At 42.2% G+C, this 19,638-nt stretch overlaps 1 protein-coding gene across 2 annotated transcripts in view; it reads left to right on the top strand.

Annotated features, from left to right (window-relative positions):
• KIF13B (kinesin family member 13B) overlaps positions 1-19,638 on the top strand; it is a 213,177-nt gene that overhangs the window by 129,796 nt on the left and 63,743 nt on the right. For both annotated transcript variants that reach the window (XM_055428055.2, XM_088837822.1), the window contains exons 20-30: positions 937-1,086; positions 1,370-1,498; positions 5,434-5,604; positions 7,099-7,256; positions 8,221-8,353; positions 12,410-12,556; positions 13,148-13,177; positions 14,676-14,775; positions 15,333-15,459; positions 16,292-16,347; positions 18,542-18,666. In XM_055428055.2, coding sequence (XP_055284030.2) covers positions 937-1,086; positions 1,370-1,498; positions 5,434-5,604; positions 7,099-7,256; positions 8,221-8,353; positions 12,410-12,556; positions 13,148-13,177; positions 14,676-14,775; positions 15,333-15,459; positions 16,292-16,347; positions 18,542-18,666 — 1,326 coding nt within the window. The remainder of the gene's footprint in view (positions 1-936; positions 1,087-1,369; positions 1,499-5,433; positions 5,605-7,098; positions 7,257-8,220; positions 8,354-12,409; positions 12,557-13,147; positions 13,178-14,675; positions 14,776-15,332; positions 15,460-16,291; positions 16,348-18,541; positions 18,667-19,638) is intronic.

Genomic DNA, 19,638 nt, shown 5'->3' on the forward strand with positions numbered 1-19,638 from the left:
TTGTCTGGATTTCTAGTAGAATCCTCTGTGTTCTTTCTGGCTTCTGTTCATATTATGCATTTTTGTGTCCTATGGTTTTATTCAGGACAGAGACTGTCTTATTATCTCTTTTCCCATTTCTCAGCACATTTAACCTTGCAAATAATAAACCTGTGACATCTGTATTTTTAATCGCACATCCGTGGTGCCTTAATATTTATACTGTTCGGAACATTTTTTGAACACGGTTTGATCCTAAAGTAGGTTCTGTAGATCTGAACTCTGGAACTCTCCCCTCAAATTGTAGGTTTGCTCATTTAGGTCAGCCATGAGTTTATACCTATTTAAAATAGAAATATGAGTTATTAGTGTATTTTCATTGTTGCTGGGCCTAATACCCCATAGAGTTGTTCCTTAGCCTCTTGTTTTGTAAAGTGTTTGTCAATGAAAATGACTTCTTATAGTTAGGCGGCATTTTTTTCTTTTTTTTGTACTCCTCTCCTGTTTCAGCTCAGAAGTGAAACCATATCACCAACAAATAACAAAACACAAACCACGCTCCTGTGAAGAGGTCGCCTCTCATTAACAGCATCGTGTCTAATGTCTTGGTGGGAACAAGTAGAATAGATGTGAATGAGACGTGAAGACTGGTTTCATTCACTCTGCTGTGTATCAGTCAGTGTATGCTTCCTCTGTTTTCACGGCAAGGCTTCCTCATAAGGGAGGAGAAATGATGAAGTAATGAGGTGTTGCTGGTATCGCTGTCTCACGGATGAAGCGTGCTGACCGTCGTTCTCAGTGGGAATGGGAAAGTGCGTGTGTGTGTGCGTGTATGCCTGCGTGCGTAGCACAGGGCTGTACTTCATCTAAGTTATTAGACTGTATCAAAAAGTGATGGGTTGAATTTTTCTGTTTTAAGTGATTTTCTGAAGTTGTGTGTTTCACATCTCCTCAAAGGTGATACGGTCTTACTTCAGGCGTGCAGATCCGTTCTATGACGAGCAGGAAAATCACAGTCTCATCGGGGTGGCCAACGTCTTCCTGGAGTCCCTCTTCTACGATGTGAAGTTACAGTATGCCGTGCCGATCATCAACCAGAAAGGAGAGGTTAGTTTTCTCCTCGTGCCTCATGTCCTGCAGAGGGCAGTTCAGGAAAACAGGATGGTGACAGTCAACTGTTATTAACAATTTCCTGTCAGTAACAACAAGAGCTATCTGTGTGTATTTTCAATGCGTGTGTTCGCATACCGCTTATCGGTGGTTATTCCAAGTACTTGGAGGAAGAGTCACCATTAGAGCCTGTCCATCGTTGAGCTGCCCTCCACTTGGCTCTTAAACAGATGAAGGCCGAAAGCAGAGCAAGGATCTTCTTTTGCTTTCCCTGCTGTAGGTGGCCGGCCGGCTGCACGTGGAGGTGATGCGCCTCAGTGGTGACGTTGGGGAGAGGATTGCCGGAGGGGACGAGTCCGTGGATGCCTCCTCGGATAAGGAGACCCAGGAGAACAGGCTCGTGTGCATGGTGAGTCCTCGTCTCGTTCAGAAGTAGTTCATGATTTCGGAATGTTTCCTGTGAGGTGATACCGTTATCAGAGATGGAAGCATAGCCTTGCTGACTCCATCTGTAATAGCCCACTGTAAAGAGATGGACCAGACATGCCACCCCGTGAAAGATGAGTGTGTGGACGTTACCGTTAGTGAAGCAGCATGGGAGAATACTGTCTTCCTCGGAAAGTGGATTTCTGTCACTGGGTAACTTAAAAAGGAAAATAACAGTGAAAACGTAGTGTGATTTGTTTATGAAAGAGATCAAACACACAGAAAAATAGTGAGGAGAGTGTCACTGACCCCCACTCTTCCTCCGTCTGCAGCCATCAGCTCCTGCTCAGTCCCGTGTGTTTGTGTAAACACGCTGCTTCTCCACTGTCCCCTTCCCCTGAATTCTTTTGAAGCATCCCAGACATCGTATTTCATCAAGAAGAGTTTAACATGTGTCTCCAGAAGAAGAAAACTTAAAAACAACCCAGCTTAGCCAGGATATACCATACTCAGAAATTAATACTTCTTTAGCATTGTGAAATAATCGTTTTCCTTGGTTGTCTCGGTTGATGTGTCTCGGGTCTGAATTTTATGTCTTACTCTTCAGGCTCTGGCCCTTGTGCTTGCTCCCTCCTGTCTGTGCGTGCACCTTCTCTCTCATCGTATGCTTTGCTTAGTGTGGAAACCAGGTTGTCATCTTGCATGGTCTCAGTCTGGGTTTTGCTAAGTCTGTACTGGATTGGGGTATGCTTGCTGTGAATTGGGAGCTAGATAGAAAGCTGACACGGAGAGGAGTCAGGGTGACACTTTACAGGGAGGATGAGGTGCCTGCTTCCATCAGAAGGCATGTCATGCCTGCTTTCTTTGGGGAGTGTTTGCTATCATTGATGGTTATCACCTAGATATTTCATTAGGAGTTAGAAAAGAACAACACTGTGATTCTGTCATCCCTTCATTTATTAGCGGGAATTGTGCTGTAGAGTGCATCTTTCTGTCAAGTATCTTGCTATTCACAGATACAGTTTTTATCAGAGAGGCAGGATGAATACGCCCTTGTCTCCCTTTATTGACTACTTTTAAAAATAAATGGTTTTCCTTCTAATATCCAAAACTGACAAGTGAGGGTTTTTTTGGTTTGGGTCTTATCATTATATAAACTTTTGGATTTAAATAGGCTTGATATGCTGTGATCTGTTGTATTTATTACCTACATCGAGGCTCAAACCAACCCCATCTTTTGCCTGGGGGAGTCTCTTCAGTGGGCTCCTGGGTCCTTTGACACAACCTTAACCCCAGAGGCCGTGCCAGCCTTCTTGCCCTGGTCTCGTGCAGCCCGTACATTTCTCGTCACAGACCTGGAATCAGCTGTTTCTCCAAACAACTGGATTCCTTCCAGTAGGAGGTGGTTTTTAGAGACCACAGTCTGACATGTAATAGCTTTTTGTGTAAAAGGAAGACAAATAAACTATACGGCAGTAAAATATTTGTGGGTGGAAACAAAAGAAATCCATCTGGGGACACTAAAGGTGTCACAGATAAGGCCTTCCCTGGTGGGCGGTGGTAAAGGCTTTGCCTTTTGGTGCAGGGTGTGTGGACTTGATCCCTGGCCAGAGAGCATGTTTTGGGGCCAAAAACCAAAAGGTAAAACAGAAGCAATATTGTAACAGATTCAGCAAAGACTTAAAAATCTTAAAAGATCACAGGTGTGAGTATTATTGGCCCTTAAAAGAAGGCTAGATTTATTTTTCTGTGATAAAAAGTATGTACATATGAACATATTGATCATTTTAATTGTATAAAATCAGTATATTTGAAACTTCAAACAACTTCATTATCTCCCGACATTTCTGGGCTGGACGTTTTGAGCAGCAGCAAGTCGAAGTCTGTGGTATTCTGCCACCTGGTGGTGATTTAGGTTTCTGCATGCAAGACCTTGAACCTGTGTTCTGTATAATCATTCCTGGTTTTGTTTATTCCCAGTACTCTTTATTCCTGGCAGTCTCATTCTGAGAAGTTGCCTGTGGAGGAGAGTTCAGCATATGAAATCTTGCTTTGTTATTCATTTCCATCTTGATATTAATTTCTAAGAAGGAAAATGAGCTTTCAGATGGACTTCAGTCACAAAGAAGTATGTACTGAACATCCATCCAGTCAGTGTCTGGTAGCGTTTTCAGTCATTATATTTCATTGGTATGGTTAGTTCTCACACATCTATCATTAGGCAGCTATCCTGTTTTGTACAGAAGAAAAACTAAGCCTAAGAAAACTATGGATTTAAGTAATTCGTTTAAAAACAGAAGTTAAGAAGTGGCGGAGATTTATATTTATATCTGTGTCCTCCAGAATCTTGCAGTCTTCCCAAATACCATATTGCCTCAACTTAAAGAATATAATAAGTATTTTAAACACTTAATGAGAAGGGGATGGTTTTTAAATGAAAATTTTAACGAAATTTTAACAAAAAATTAATACCAATTGCCCTATTTGGTTTGGACAAATAGAACGTGTTAGTTCATCATCTTCCAGAGCCTGGGAACTGCCCTCTAGATGTTTCACAATCTTGTTGCCATCATCGGAAAAACTGAGTAATAAGAATCCCCATCCATTGCTTACCCATCACGTGCCTGGTAGAGAAGAAAATAGTCGTTTGCTTTGCATGGTTTTCTGTATCATTATTAATACTTCCTGAAACAGTAAGACTTACATTTGTGGTTATGAAACTATGTAAACTTCTGACACATATTCAAGTCTGCTTTTGTTAAATTTACTCACTGGAGGTTTAGAGTGTATTGTACAGCGTGCAGGAAGTGACCATGTGAAGGGTGTGAATAAATGCTCAGTGCACAGTCTCATGGAGGTTGGCCTCATTGATTATAAAGTCAGAATTCAGTTTGGCTTAGTTAATTTTAGGATTTAGTTTCCTTTGTAGTTGGAGGAGTTTTATACTGTCACAGCTTATCAGAAAAACTCCCACTTAAAAATCAACCTGATGCTGCCTGCTGAAAGAAATAGACTGTTGGCTGCTTTGAAACCTGTTCTAGGTATTTCTCCTGGGTCTGATTTTGCTTGGGGCCGATTAAACACATATTCTGGTTTTATGTAGTTATCAGCCCAGGGCATGTTTCCTTTGACCCAGCTCTCCTCTCTGAATCTGCACAGAAAACACATCAGCAGTTGTTGGTGCAAGAGAGTGGTTAGTGGGCGCGATCTTTCTTCTGCTCCATTCACTCTCCAGATCTTCAAAGCATACATTCCTGATGCTTCAGATTTTCCAAAAATGCTTTAGTAGCAAGTAACATTCCAGTTGAGAACCTTATTCCTTTTTATACACTAAACTCTCAGGTAACTATTTTTCTGAATATTTGCTGCTTACTGGTGTGCCCACTGCTTTCATTCTTCGCTCATCATTCTTAACAATCCTGTGTCCTCGTGCTGTGTCCATGGTTGGCCAGGTTTATGGTTAAGTGGTGTTGATGTTTGAGAACTTTCTTCTTAAGATGATGATATAAGAAGCTAGAATTTTAGATGTTCTTTTTCAGGCTGTAAATGCTTTGAAGTGTCCACTTGTATACAGTCTAGATCATTGCTATCTTAGGTCTGCTGCTTCTGCTGCTAAGTCGCTTCAGTCGTGTCCGACTCTGTGTGACCCCAGAGACTGCAGCCCACCAGGCTCCCCCGTCCCTGGGATTCTACAGGCAAGACCACTGGAGTGGGTTGCCATTTCCTTCTCCAAGGTCTACCTCTTGCTAAATATGACATTTCCCAGATGCATAAATACAGCCCAGATTGAAAGGGACTGGGATGTGGTCAACAAAAGCCAGCTGTTAGGGGCACAGTCAGGACTGGAACCTGTCTCTCTGACTCAGAGTACTTCTTGGAATTATCTGGGTTGAAAACAGAGCCTTCCTTTTTCTTCAGGTGAAAATACTTCAAGCCACTGGGTTGCCACAGCATCTGTCCCACTTTGTGTTCTGCAAATACGACTTCTGGGATCAACAGGAGCCAGTCATTGTTGCTCCCGAGGTGGACACGTCGTCTTCTCCCATCAGCAAGGAGCCTCAGTGCATGGTTGTCTTTGATCACTGCAACGTGAGTGTGTTTTCCAGGCCTGGTCAGCATTTAATTACTCAGGCCAAAGCAAAATAAAAATAACCCATATTTTATTGAGTAATTTGGTGCCCATGTATGTCTTGGATCAGTTTCTTAGAGTGGTGAGAAAGATAAAGTGTAAGTCGCTCAGTCGTGTCCGACTCCTTGCGACCCCATGGACTAGAGCCCATCAGGCTCCTCTGTCCAGAGAATTCTCCAGGTCAGAATACTGGAGTGCGTTGCCATATCCTTCTCCAGAGGATCTTCCTGACCCGGGGATTGAACCCAGGTCTCCTGCATTGCAGGCAGATTCTTTACTTTCTGAGCCACAAGGGAAGCCCTTGGAGTCAGAGACTAAAGTGTCATCAGTGCACGGCATGCACGCCTTAAACTCCCACAGTGCTGAGTCAGCCATATCTCAGTAACGTGGCCCGTGGGGTCGCCAAAGAGTTGGACGTGACTCAGCAACCGAACACAGCAACAGCAGCGGGGCAAGACCCGAACTGCAGTGTCGGAGCACCTAACTCCTCCACCGTCAAAGTTAACTTGCGTGTGACTGAATATGTATATATGGTACCCGTTTCCCAAAAAAACCCCACGTTTTCTATGAGTTACTGGAGAAAGTGTCACCTGGGAAAGTGAAGATAGAAGAGAGACAGGAACAAACGTTTTAGAGCCCCTAACGCTGTTCGGCAGTTTGTTGGTCTTTCCTATGACTCTATTTGATGACAGTGTTTTCTGTTTTGTTTTGTTTTTAAACGGAGGAAGCCAGTTCAGAGGTCATTTTGCCCACAGCTAATAACTAGCAGAGCTGAGACTGTCAGATTCTAGATTCTTTTTTTCTACTTTGTCTCACTTGAGCTGTCTCATTTATTTTCAAGCGAGAGAGGTCTCTTTCTCATCTATTTAGCACATCAAAAGCCTTTCTGTTTTAAAGACTGAGAAAGAGGAGATTCTATGACTTTTAAAAATAAATGCTTTAAAAACGTAATCCTAATTATTACTAGAGACTGTTTTATATCTGTCTTGCAAAGATGGACAGATGTTTAAAAATTAGTTGATTTTTTGCACGATAATAGTCATTCTTCCTTACTATCAGAGATCATTAACTTCCTAAAAACTAGGAAAATTGTTTGTCTACCACGCTGCTGCCTCACTAGATGTAATAACTTTTATATCCAGACATTGTAGATCAGTGTTGTCATTCCTCATATACTTATTGATGCTTTCAGAATATTGCTCTCAAAATAGAATACAGTGCTGGGCTTTCACAATAGAGTTTTCAAGGTGTAGAGTTTTAAGAAAAGTTGGAGTGGAAGTTAAGGACCTTGGGCCATCTGAGCATTCATTATGCGCGTTGGATGACAGTTTTGTGCTGTAACTAAAACATTCTCTTCTGTTTCTCTTGTCCGTGATGAAGTGAGGATATGATGTGAGGTGGAAGTAATCAGGTCACTGGAAGGTGTTTCTTCTTCTGTACTTATTTCCTTTTAGGAGTTTTCTGTTAGCATCACTGAAGACTTTATTGAGCATCTTTCAGAAGGGGCATTGGCAATCGAAGTCTATGGCCATAAGATGAATGATCCTCGGAAAAACCCAGCCCTGTGGGATTTGGGGATCATCCAAGCAAAAACACGCAGTCTTCGGGACAGGTGAATTTGAAATATCCATTCATCTGATACCATTTATAATTTTTAAAAAATTGCTAGAGATTAATATTGCCATTTATAAAGATTACCACTTCCTGAACATTTACCAGTATTCCAAGGATAGATGATGTTATGTTCAGGGTATTAATAGCACAGGTTAAACTTCCTTAGAGGAGTGAACTTTTGAAGAGTGATGGGGAAAAGTTAAGAAATAGGTAGTTAAGAATAAAGAGTAAAATGAATTTTTGGAGAATATGTTGCTTATTATTATGAAATAACTTCTAGTTAATCAACTATAGAGAAGATGAATCAGGATATTCTCTGGAATTCAGAATTTCTTATTTTTATCTTTAGCTCAGAATTCTTTTCAAGTTGTGTCAGTCACGAAAGGAGGAAGGCTTACTTGTTGACCAATATTTGAAACAGAAGAGTTAAAAGGAAAAGACTGAAAGAGCATGTTTGTACTGCCTCTAATTATAGATGAGAATCAGATATTCTTCCTTCTGTTTTTTTGTTTTCATTTAAAAAGTTTTAGCAAATACTAAATTAGACACAGATTTTTTTTTTGGTTGATTCTCTTACTGACCTCAGCAGAGGTACTTGTCGAGCCACCAAAGCATACAGCGCTACCCCATCTATGAAAAGACCATCACTGCGAATTGCTTCTGTACTTCTGATAACAATGCTAAAATTTTTGAATAACCACACTGATATAGTTTGTAATTATCACACCTTCATGAATGAAATAAAGGCATCATCTTTTAGTTCTGATTCTGTTTGTTGAACTTCACTTTCAATCACATTTGCTAGGATGTACTTGTATATTCCTCATTGAACTACAGATTACTCTAATAATAACAGAGTTATTCTGTTTGGAGGTCATTTTCATCGTTAATTCTCATGTGTAGGGTCCTAAGCTGCCTGTATTGAAATGTATGATTTTCCAAGAGCTTCAACTGTCTCCTAGGTGGAGCGAGGTCACCAGGAAAGTGGAGCTTTGGGTTCAGATCTTGGAGCAGAATGAGAGTGGTGAACACTGCCCTGTGGAGGTGACTCCTGCAAAGGACGTGCCGACAGGCGGGGTCTTCCAGCTCCGGCAGGTAATGGAACTGCGGATGTTAGCGATGAATTCTTTGCTGCCGTAAAGGTTAATATTGGATTCCTTTCAGTGGACACATCCGTGATGGTGAAATCTAGATTGGCCAAGATCATTTCTTCTGTTAAAGTCGTCTCTCACTTCATGTGTATTTTCTTTCATTTAAAAAAAAAAGTGCTGTCTTTCGTATTTAAAACCAACTTCTGTTAAGTTGAAGTAAGAAAAAGATGAGCTTTATAGTGATTTAGAGCTGCATTGTTGGAAGTAAAATGAACACATCAAGCAGCATTAGAGCATTTGTACAGACGGGGGAGGCCGCGTGACATGGCAGAAGGAACAAGCAGTGTGGAGTCTGATGTGCCAGGGTTCGGTTCCAGCTGTCCCGTGGCCTTGCTCTGTATCTGTGAGCAAGGTCCATCACCTTCTGGAATCTTGCCTCAGGTATGATGTGGAGGGGATGATAACACTAGCCTTGTAGGGTTAGTGTGAGGATTAGAAACTCTGTATATAGAGCCCATTGCTAGAGACTGGGGAGGCGAGAAGTGGGAGGCCTAAAGCCCATCAGTTCTCTGCTTCTCCATAGACATCAAGAGTGTGTCATATAGTTCAATTCCATCTGGACCCTAACCCACTCAGAGTGAGCATCACACCACAGATTTAAGGCTCAGACTTAGGCACATGACCGCCTTCACTGCAGATGCCAGCTGGGGCCCCAGGTCAACCTCCTTTCTGTCTGACTTGGCTGTCATCGAGGGTTCCTGCGACTCTCAAGTGGCATAATTTGCTGGTGTGCGTGTGCGTGCTCAGTCGTGTCTGACTCTTTGCAATCCTGTAGACTGTAGCCCACCAGGCTCCTCTGTCTGTGGAATTCTCCAATCAAGAATACTGGAGTGCATTGCCATTTCCTTTTCCAGGGGATCTTCCCCACCCAGGGGTCGAACTCATGTCTCTTGCATTGCGGGCAGATTCTTTACTGAGCCACCGGGAAAGCCCTAACAATGGACATGTGAAATCAGGGCAGCTAGGTAGATGTGAATACCTGCCAGCAAGAAACCAGTATAGCAAAGACGTGTGTGAGAATTGCCATTTAACTCCAGACAGACACAATCTATAGTATCTGTGCTGCAAATTAAAAGTGAGAGAGCACATCTTAATGGAATTCACGTGTAAGACTTACAAATACTTTTTCTGCTATTCTTTACATGTAGTCAATGTTAAGTAGATTATTATATCCTATGATAGTTTCCATACTTTAAAACAATAGTAAAATATTAGAATGGCTCAAGAAAATAAACATTGAAATCATTCAAAGCAAAATATAAGGTTAAAGGCAAAAGAAAGTTTGCTTAAATGTTTCAGTTTCTGAATGTCTTGGGAGGAGGAAAATGATGAGCACTTGTTTTCTGACTCTAGTAAATGACTTGTGCATTCATTCATGTATGGACAAGGCACTAAAAGCAAAAAGAAATTAGTTTACATTATGGTGTGAGATATATACATAACATAGGATTCAGAAAGGCGTGAAGAACATCTTTTCCTGAACATCTGTTGAAACTATATATATCTTCTTTGGATGCCATAGAGATTCATCTCCTGGAAGGCAAGACCAGATAATTTTCTGTGGTTTGATATAAATTGAATATTTAAGTGTTTGTCATACTTCTGGCAGCCTTTATTGAAAGTGATCAAAGGTATTTTGAATTTATCAGAAAAGGCTTTTTTGAAGGATGTGTGTCTTGACTTGGATGGTGAAAGAATCACACCAAGCTGGAAAGGTTCAGAGAGAGGATGGATTAGGCACATTTGTGTAGAAAGTAATATATCGAAAGACCTACAAAGCAGTAACAGAAGGGGTTATATAGGCTTGTGGGCTTCCCTGGAAGCTCAGTGGTAAAGATTCTACCTGCCATTGCAGGAGACGTGGGTTCAATCCCTGGGTAGGGAAGATCCCCTGGAGGAGGAAATGGCAACCCATTCTCTTTGCCTGGGAAATCCCGTGGACAGCGAAGCCTGGCAGGCTGTAGTCCATGGAGTCGCAAAAGAGTCGGACGGGTGCTGGTGATTCAACAGCAACAATAGAGGCTTGCGGCAGCTGGTTAATTCATGGAGGGCCTCGGATGGTAGGCATATTAGAATTTAATATTTTGGGTTGGCCAGAAGGTTCGTTCAGGTTTTTCTATAACATCGTATGGAAAAACTTGAACATTTTGGCCAACCCAGTGTTTCAAAAGTTGGAACCTACTGTTGTTAAATAGGAAAGTTCCAGAGGAGAACTTAGGAGATTAACCGTATGCATTTGCGAGTTTTGTAGTTAAAAAATGATGAAATAGCAGCAGTTACAAGCAATTCAATAGGTTCCATATTCTGTTCGAAGCTTTCCCATGGAACATTAAGCCATTCCTGGATCTTTTCCCCTCATTGTCCCCTCTCCTTTTCCTGTATCCTTCCTCAGAGTGTACATACCCTTCACATTGGGGTACACATTCAGAACAGGTCACTTTCTGTCTCGGCAAAGTAAAAACAAAAGGCAGCCAATCGAAATGACTGAACTATTTTAGACAATTAAAATGTTTTTTTTTAGTTACTTTCTTCACAAAATATCTGATACATAGTCCTTGGAAATATTAAATCAAAGACATCTGCAACCCATCTCTTTAAATCTAGCTTGATAGGATCAATCATTGCCTAAGTTGATTTTCTTGATGATGCAAAACTCTTGGGAATTAAAATCCAATGGAAGAGGGGAAGAGTGACTCAAAATTACATATTCTGATTCTGTTTTTCAAATTCCATTTGACATTCCTAAAATTTATAAGCCAGCTTTGAAGTCAGTGATTGCGGGTACTGGGAACTTTCTTTTAAAATGCTACTTCATTGTAAATGTTCAAAATCATGTAGTATTCATTGTGAAAATGTGCTTGAAGAAGGAACAGTGTCTTTCTGATCAGTTGTTTATTTTGCAACTTGCTTTAAAATTATTTTACTTGGGCATTAGAACAGTGAATTCAAGATAATATAATTGTTCTTATTAGTCTGATTACTTGCTTTTTAAAGTGGATCTTTATATACTGAGTTTGGTAATCGGCTTTTTAAAAAAAGAAGTCTAGATAACATCTGCCACCATGCTCTAACTTATATATCATGTATGTTTTTCTATAGCAATATTTTAATGTTTACAGTATATATTTCACTAATATACATGCGACGAGTTGACTCACTGGAAAAGACTGTGATGCTGGGAAAGTTTGGGGGCGGGAGGAGAAGGGGACGACCGAGAGTGAGATGGCTGGATGGCATCACCGACTCTGTGGACCTGAGTTTGAGTGAACTCCGGGAGTTGGTGATGGACAGGGAGGCCTGGCGTGCTGTGATTCATGGGGTCGCGGAGAGTCGGACACGACTGAGCGACTGAACTGAACTGAACTGATACTATAGATAGTTTATATTTCATTAATATACTAGAGCTTGTGTTATGAATATTGTACATTTAATTTACACCTAATTTTTTGTTATTCTTCATAGTGATGTAAGATTCTTTATGTGCATGTATAATTATTAAAACAGATTCCTAGAAAGTTGAATAGCTGAGTCAAGTGAAACTTATTTTTTAAGGCAAACTGCCCGGCAGAAAGCTTTACCAGTTTATATTCCCACCCGCAGTGTATGTAATTGCCTTTCATAAACTTTGGGCAATATTATAAATTGCCTTTCTAAACAATAGTTACTAGCTTAGTGAAAGTAAAGGTATTTCATGCTTATTTTAATTATTTAACATTTTATATTAGTTTGTTTATTAGTAAATTGAACATTTTGTATTATCTAGCATTTTGCATTTCCTTGGTTACAATGTTTTCTTTTAATTTTTTTTTGTTCAAAAAATATGTAAACTATAGATTTGTTCTTGATTAGTTTTTTAATTTGTAATTTACTACTGAATGTGTAAGATACAGTACCTTGAAAGCTAAATGCTTTTCTCAACATTCGCCTGTAGGGGTCTCTCTAAACCCAAATTTTGGAACTCAGACCAATTTTAAGAAACTTAAAATTGTGTGTGATGCAGGGGCAATCCCGGCGAGTCCAGGTGGAAGTGAGGTCTGTGCAGGAATCTGGGACCCTGCCGCTGATGGAGGAGCGTATCCTGTCGGTCGGCATCGGGTGTGTGAGTGTCAGGGCGCCACGATCACCGAAGACCCACGAGGCCGTCCATGTGAGTCTCTGGGGACAGAGCCAGCCAGGCCAGAGTCTTTGGGAATCTGTCAGAAAACTGCCTTTCATGAACAATTCTTTTCAGTATTTTGTTTCCTTTGATACCTTTTTTTCTTTTCAAAACTGTATCGCATTTGCATAGAGTCACTGCCCCAGGCTGTTGGTTGTCCCTGGTCCATGGCAAGCTGAGGGTTAAAACATCTCCGCCTCCAGGAACTCCTCAGTGCCTCCCCGTCCCCCCATCACCCAGGGCTCCCCGGAAACCCCCTGCTGGCTTATGAAGACTCTTTGCCAGCAGGTGTTTGATTTCCCCTGGGGAGCAGGACTATAAACCCAGCAGGAAAAGTATTGTACTGGCTCCTGAAAAGGTCAAATGAGTGTTCTTCACTTTCCTGTGAGAAGCTTGAGGTTTCACTCCAACTCCCTGAAAACTGGAAAATCGAGAGTGAGGGTGGAAGCTGGTGGGAGATGAACAGGCACATTCATAAAATTAGAAAATATAAACTGTAGGGCTAGATTTGGATTGTTTAGTGTAGCCCGATGCTTGGATAAATGCTAGTTTCGGCTCTGCATAATCTATTTTTCCCTTTAGGAGGAAGAGGAGGACATGGACAGCTACCAGGTAATGAAGCACAGGGTAACCTCATCAAATTAGCTTGATTAAAGTACTCAATTACAGGTTCTCGAGTCTTGCCATCCTGTCGCTTAATAATTACACAATTAGTTTTGATTCAAGTATTGCTTTTTCTCAAGTTTTAAAACAGAGTCGAGAACCACCCTTTGTGACTGTTTCTCCTTTTCCAAACCTGGGGCTCCCCATCCAGGCTCTTACAGACCCATTTCTTCAGATCCTTTTCCTGTTACCCCGAAACAGTGGTCTCAGACTGGGCGCCAGTCAAGCTACACCCCCATAGGCGTCTTCAAGCCGCGCCCTTAGGTGTCTTTCACACTTTAAGCCAGGTCCCCCTTTCCCTTTTCCTGGTCACACAGATTTCCTTTCGTTTTCTCCCCCGCTTCATTCCCTACTTTTCTGCAAGATTTTGTTTATGTCTGATAAGTTTTAGTTTGCCAGTCTGGTTAGTCATCATCTAGGAATGTCAGAGCTCTTTGGATCCCGAATATGTCGTCCAGTGTCGTCAGCCTCATGATTTGGCCTCATTCTAATCGGATAAAAGTGTCTGCCTCCCTATAAGTCACTGATAAAAGCCTTGCATCAGAGAGGGTTAAATACAGAGTCCTGCGGCACGACCGTACAGACTTCTTTTAAGCTGATGTTATTCCATGAATCACTGTCCTTTGGATGTGATATTTCATTCGTCCGTAATTTCGCCCAAGTAGATCCGTTGCAGATTTCTCCATCTTGTCCACAAGAATGTCAGGAGTTATTTGGTTAAGTGCCTTAGTGAAACCCAGATACGCCCAGTCTGCTCAGCATTCCCCTGATCTACCCGTCTCGTAACTTTATTACAGAAGGAAATGAGGTGAGATGGGCGTGTAGTCAGGTGTTGACTGGTAGAGTTTAGTCTGTTGAGAACGCGCTCCCCTCCAGAATCCCACAGAAACAAGGGGAGAAGCGTTTACGTGATGTCCAGAGATGGGTGGAACATGTTGAAGACTGTAGTTAAGAAATCTGAAAAGTTCTTATGATGGTTCTAAAGGAAATAAATGTGGGGATTGTCAAATAGTATTTGTGATTTTTGTGGGATCTTAGTTTCCCAACCAGGGATCGAACGTGCATTCCCTCTATTGGAAGGCGGAATCTTAACCACCAGACAACTGGGAAGTCCCAGTATTTGTGACTTTTATCAGCAAAGAGACCTTGTAGACGAGCTCTGCTGTACAAATGCTTGAAGTTCTGTTCTATCCTTTGAGCCAACAGAAATGAAACTGGTTCTGGATATCAGAGAAGGCCCTTTCAGGAATGGTCTTACTATAGGACACTAATGCTTTAATTTATGAAAGTTTCTGTTCTTAATAATGGCTGAAGTCAACTAACAGTGATAACAAAAATGTTAGGGTGTAATACTTTACATTTTTGAAGCCTATTAGAGTAAGGTAAGATAGAGTGTTGGATGTACTGTCTTGACATATTCACTCTGAGTTCCTCTGTTTACTTCCAGGATCGGGATTTAGAGAGACTCCGTAGAAAATGGCTAAATGCGTTAACAAAACGTCAGGAGTATTTAGATCAACAACTGCAAAAGCTTGTCGGTAAACATGGTATGAAAGCAACTGGAACATTTCCCTTCCCCCACATCAGAGTGTGGTTAATCCCCATTGGCCGTCACGGAAAGGAAAAGTAGATGAACTCATCCATCATGGGAACCGCGAGAGCACAGGAATGGTGCTGATTTGTGTCATATCCTTTCAGAAGGACAGTTACCCGATTCTAATGATGGCTTTGCATAGGTCTCCCTTACCTCTCATGACGAGGAAACAGAGTATGTGCAGTAAAGCACTGTCCCGCAAACATAACCAAGGAAGAGGCCCGCATTTCTTGGTTTCTGGTCTAGAAGCCCTCGAACCTTCTGACTCTCACAATCATTTCTGTTCTGTTCCTCTGTGGCCTTTGATGAACTGAAGGTGGCCTCTCAGTGAGAGCACACCAGCCCCACTAGCCAGTTGTCAGTATTTTATCATGAACAAATTTTCATCAGGAATTGGAGAGGTCGTAAGTTGCTGGTGAACCCTCATCAGCCAGTACCTGGCATATACAGAGCATACACAGGAGGAGGAAGTGGGCTACCTGTGTTTGATCCTGATTCCTAATGTTCTAGATAAGACAGAGGACGATGCCGACCGTGAAGCTCAGCTCCTAGAGATGCGGCTGACTCTGACGGAGGAGAGGAACGCAGTCATGGTCCCCTCGGCTGGCAGCGGGATTCCAGGGGCCCCGGCAGAATGGTATGGGTGCAGCCATCTGTCTTCCAGCGCTCTCTGAGCTCCCAGGGCTGCCCACTTCCTCTGTGAATGTTGCCTCTGCTTTGATTAATGGATGAGTCATAGCATATGGAAAAAAAAATTGTCTGAATTAGAGGAAGTGTTAAATTATTTTCGTGAGTTGGAATAACTGTGCCCTAAAACTGTGTTTTATAAAGTAATATTGGCCCAAGTAATTAAGGTTTCTGAGAATCTAAATCAATATTTAGTACCATCGCACTTAGCATTTAAAAAAAATAGTTAATATGTTAATTACTTGGGTCATTCCCTTGAAAGACTATTTACTCCTAATAAAATTGCATCTCCAGGAGTTTTTGATTTTGGTGCTGGCCTAAACTTAACTGTCAGCAGATGCTCTGTTCCACTTTATAGAAATTAAAAATATCGAATTAAGCCACATGGGGCCCTTAGGTATATAACTTTGTAAGAAGGTACATTTAAACAAGGGAGCTTCAACTTCAGTTTTAAACAGGTACGTGTGTCTCCTGAGTTCTGGTATCAGAGCGTATGATAATTTACGTGAGAGCACTGTAGAAAAGAAGCAGTGTTGATAGTCAGGTCTTTGTGGCGTCTCTGATGTGAAATTACAGCAAACGCAGTACCCAGCATTACCAATTGACCTCTAATAGCTCTTAATATATGAAAGCTGAGATACAGAGCATTGGGTTGGCCAAAAAGTTACTTTGGGTTTGTTATAACATCTTAACGAAAACCCAAACAAACTTTTTGGCCAAGCTGATACATGCCACTGAGAACGGCTGCCTTATTTGAGATGCTGTTGTTCATTATGTTTCAGGACCCCAGTTCCTGGGATGGAAACACACATTCCTGTCATATTCCTTGACTTAAATGGTAAGTGAGGAAGTCCCTTCTGAAGGCTTTCCTCTGAAAACTTAATGTCTGAGTAACACCTGTTGTTGCTCAGTCACAAAGTTGTGTCCAGCTCTTTAGTGACCCCATGGACTGCAGCCCTCCAGGCTCCTCTGTCCGTGGGATTTCCCAGGCCAGAATACTGGAGTGGTTTTCCATTTCCTTCTCCAGGGAATCTTGCCAACCCAGGGATCAAATCCGTGTCTCCTGCATTGGCAGGCAGGTTCTTTACCACTGAGCCTCTTGGGAAGCCCAAGTAACATTTAGATTCTAACCAGGTATGCAGATAGGCAGTTCTGCAGGCCTGAGGTTCAGGTCCGTTTTAAGTGTGCAGAAGGACTCTAATACCTCAACAAAGAATGAATTTCCTGTGAGCATACTGTTTTTATAGCAGTGAGAGGCATGTTTCATCGCCGTGTGCTCTCACGTTTCATTCTCCAGCACGTATTGCCCTCTGTGCTCTGTTCTTCCTTCAATCTAGGGTGATAGTAATGTTTTCCTGCACTTAATTCTCAGGAAGAGACTTCTGTCCGGAAATGACTGGTAACTAGTGATGCTCATGTAGCATGGTTTCTTTTGTCTGGTGTCTTCTTAGCATTACCTAATGGATTTGTCACTTTTTCTGAGAGTTCTTGTGCCATCCATTACAACACCCCCGCCCCGCACCTTTTAAAAATTACCGTCATTTTTTCCACTCTTGTGAAATATTTTGGATACGGCTACATTTTACATATATTCTGTCTGAGGAGAGAAACTGAAAATGAAAAGGTAGATTAAAGAGCTAAAAATAATTTAAAAGTCAGCATTTAAATGCCAAAGACATCTGCAGAAGAACCGTGTATTAAAATGAACTATCCTAAACAGACAAGCCTGCATGCCCTCCTAGTTTTCTTTCACCCTGAGAGTGCGTTTCGGCATCTCAGGTATTTAGCATCCTTAACCTGGTGACTCAACAGTAAAGAACCCACCTGCCAGTATGGAAACCCAGGTTCAATCCCTGGGTCGGGACTCTCCTAGAGGAGGAGATGACAACACACTCCAGTATTCTTCCCTTGAAAATCCCATGGACAGGTGAACTTGGCGGGCTGCAGTCCATGGGGTTACAGAGTCTGATGGCTTAGCAACTGAGCACACAGTTACCATTTGGCTTACTTGGATGTGTGGACGATTTTTACATATGCAGGGAGTCAGAGAAGAACACTTAGCCTCTTCCACTGTCTGTCCACCCAGCGGGGTTTTAAGCTCTTTCCACAGCACCCTGTCCTGCCTTGTTCTCTCGAGCCTTGGAGACTGAAGGCAGCTCTGTCCTGTCCTCACATTAGGTTCCTAGATGGGTGAGGGGCATGGACGTGTGTGCAGGAGGGCTAGAAAGTGGAAAAGGATAAGCTTAAAGAAGACCTAGCAGTTTGGATGTTCCAGGACAGGAGCAGCACCCTGTCCTGCCTTGTTCTCTCGAGCCTTGGAGACTGAAGGCAGCTCTGTCCTGTCCTCACATTAGGTTCTTAGATGGGTGAGGGGCATGGACGTGTGTGCAGGAGGGCTAGAAAGTGGAAAAGGATAAGCTTAAAGAAGACCTAGCAGTTTGGATGTTCCAGGACAGGAGCAGCACCCTGTTCAGCCTTATGTCTGTTCTTGGTCCATGAAGCCCACGTCCTAGAAAAGAGACTTCGATGCTCACCCCCAAGCTTAGATGGCTGGGGAGTTGGGAGGGCCAGGCTTGGACATGAGTTATCAGAGGACCACAGGGCAACCACTCCGTTTCTAGCTCATGTAACCAATAGGTTTGGGTTGTTAAATTTACCTGTCAGATAATGGGATCAGTCTCATTGTCGTGCCTTCAGTGCGCTGAAAGACAGGGACTTGGGGTTATAATCCTATCCTTAACATTTATGGGTTGACCTTGAGGAACCTCTTGGGTTTCTTGGCTTCCATCGCCTTCCATGCAAAATAAGGCACGGAGGCAGGCGATTGGGTTGAGGTAATTTCTTGCGGCGTCTCCATCTCTGAGATGTGTGAACTGTTTAATGGTCATCCTCTGTGTCATGTAAGATTTCAGAGCCAAAAGCAAATGAAATTTGAGGCAGGAGAATTCTGCTACTAAGCACATTGAAATGTAGCTGGTAGGGGTTATCCTTTAAAGTGATCTCCGTGTTTAATGGAACTCCTCCGCTTTTAGCTGATGATTTCAGCTCTCAGGATAATCTCGATGACCCCGAAGCCGGTGGATGGGATGCTACCCTCGCTGGGGAAGAGGAAGACGAGTTCTTTGAGCTGCAGATCGTCAAACAGCACGACGGAGAGGTAAATAAAGCGTAACTCGGGAAGACTGAGTGAAAAGCAGTTCCTTTAGCCTTTCCATAGGCCTTTGGGAGCAATCAGCAAAGTTATAATTTCAGTGCCTCCATTTCTCCAGAAATACAAATGAAAATCTTAATTGTGATTTCTGGGAAGAACTGAACCAGTTTCAGAAGGAAAGGACCAATCAGATTATGCCCATTCGCTTTTGTACTGCTCTTCCTGGTAAAGGATCTCTGTTAGTATTAGCAGTTCAGATCAGCAGTGGTCCACTCTATGGGGAAATGCTCCTGACGCACATGGAGGTAAAACAGCACAATGTTTGGCACTGACTTTGAAATGCTTTAGTAAAGACTTGTGAATGAGGGGGAAAAGGGATAGATGAAGCCAGATGAAAATGTTTCAGTCTGAATGATGGATATACACTGGGGGCTTAATTTCTAATTTTGAGTATATTGGAAAAATGATAAAAGATTTTAAGGAAGGAAAGCCAGTGCAATGCTTAGAAGGACATTACCAACAGTGTTATTCAAAGATGCAAAGCTTGAATTGGGGTGTGTTCTGTAAAAACAGTAAAATATTCTGTAAAACAGTGGGCTTGCACCCTTCTTTAATAAGCCAGTGTCATGAATGGCAAAGAAAGGCTAGGAACCAGCCTAGATGAAAGTGGACTAAAAGGTCAGGACAGCTAAATGCAGTTTGAGATCCCAGATCAGAACTGCTGAAGCATCTGAGTGTGGACGCTGTTACATAACAGTATTGTATCGGAGTTACATTTCCTGAATATGATCATTGTTCTATGGTTAAGTCAGAGGAGGTCCTTGCTGGGACTTCCCCGATGGTCCAGTGGTTCAGATCTTGCCTTCCAATTCAAAGGGTGGAGGTTCTATTCCTGGTCGTGGAACTAAGATCCCACATGCCTCAGGGCCAAAAATCCAAAACATCAAACAGATGTAATATTGTAACAAATTCAATAAA

Source organism: Moschus berezovskii, chromosome 7 (genome assembly GCF_049115385.1).
Source record: "Moschus berezovskii isolate FMDL1 chromosome 7, NW_MosBer_1.0, whole genome shotgun sequence".
NCBI classification, from domain to species: Eukaryota; Metazoa; Chordata; class Mammalia; order Artiodactyla; family Moschidae; genus Moschus; species Moschus berezovskii.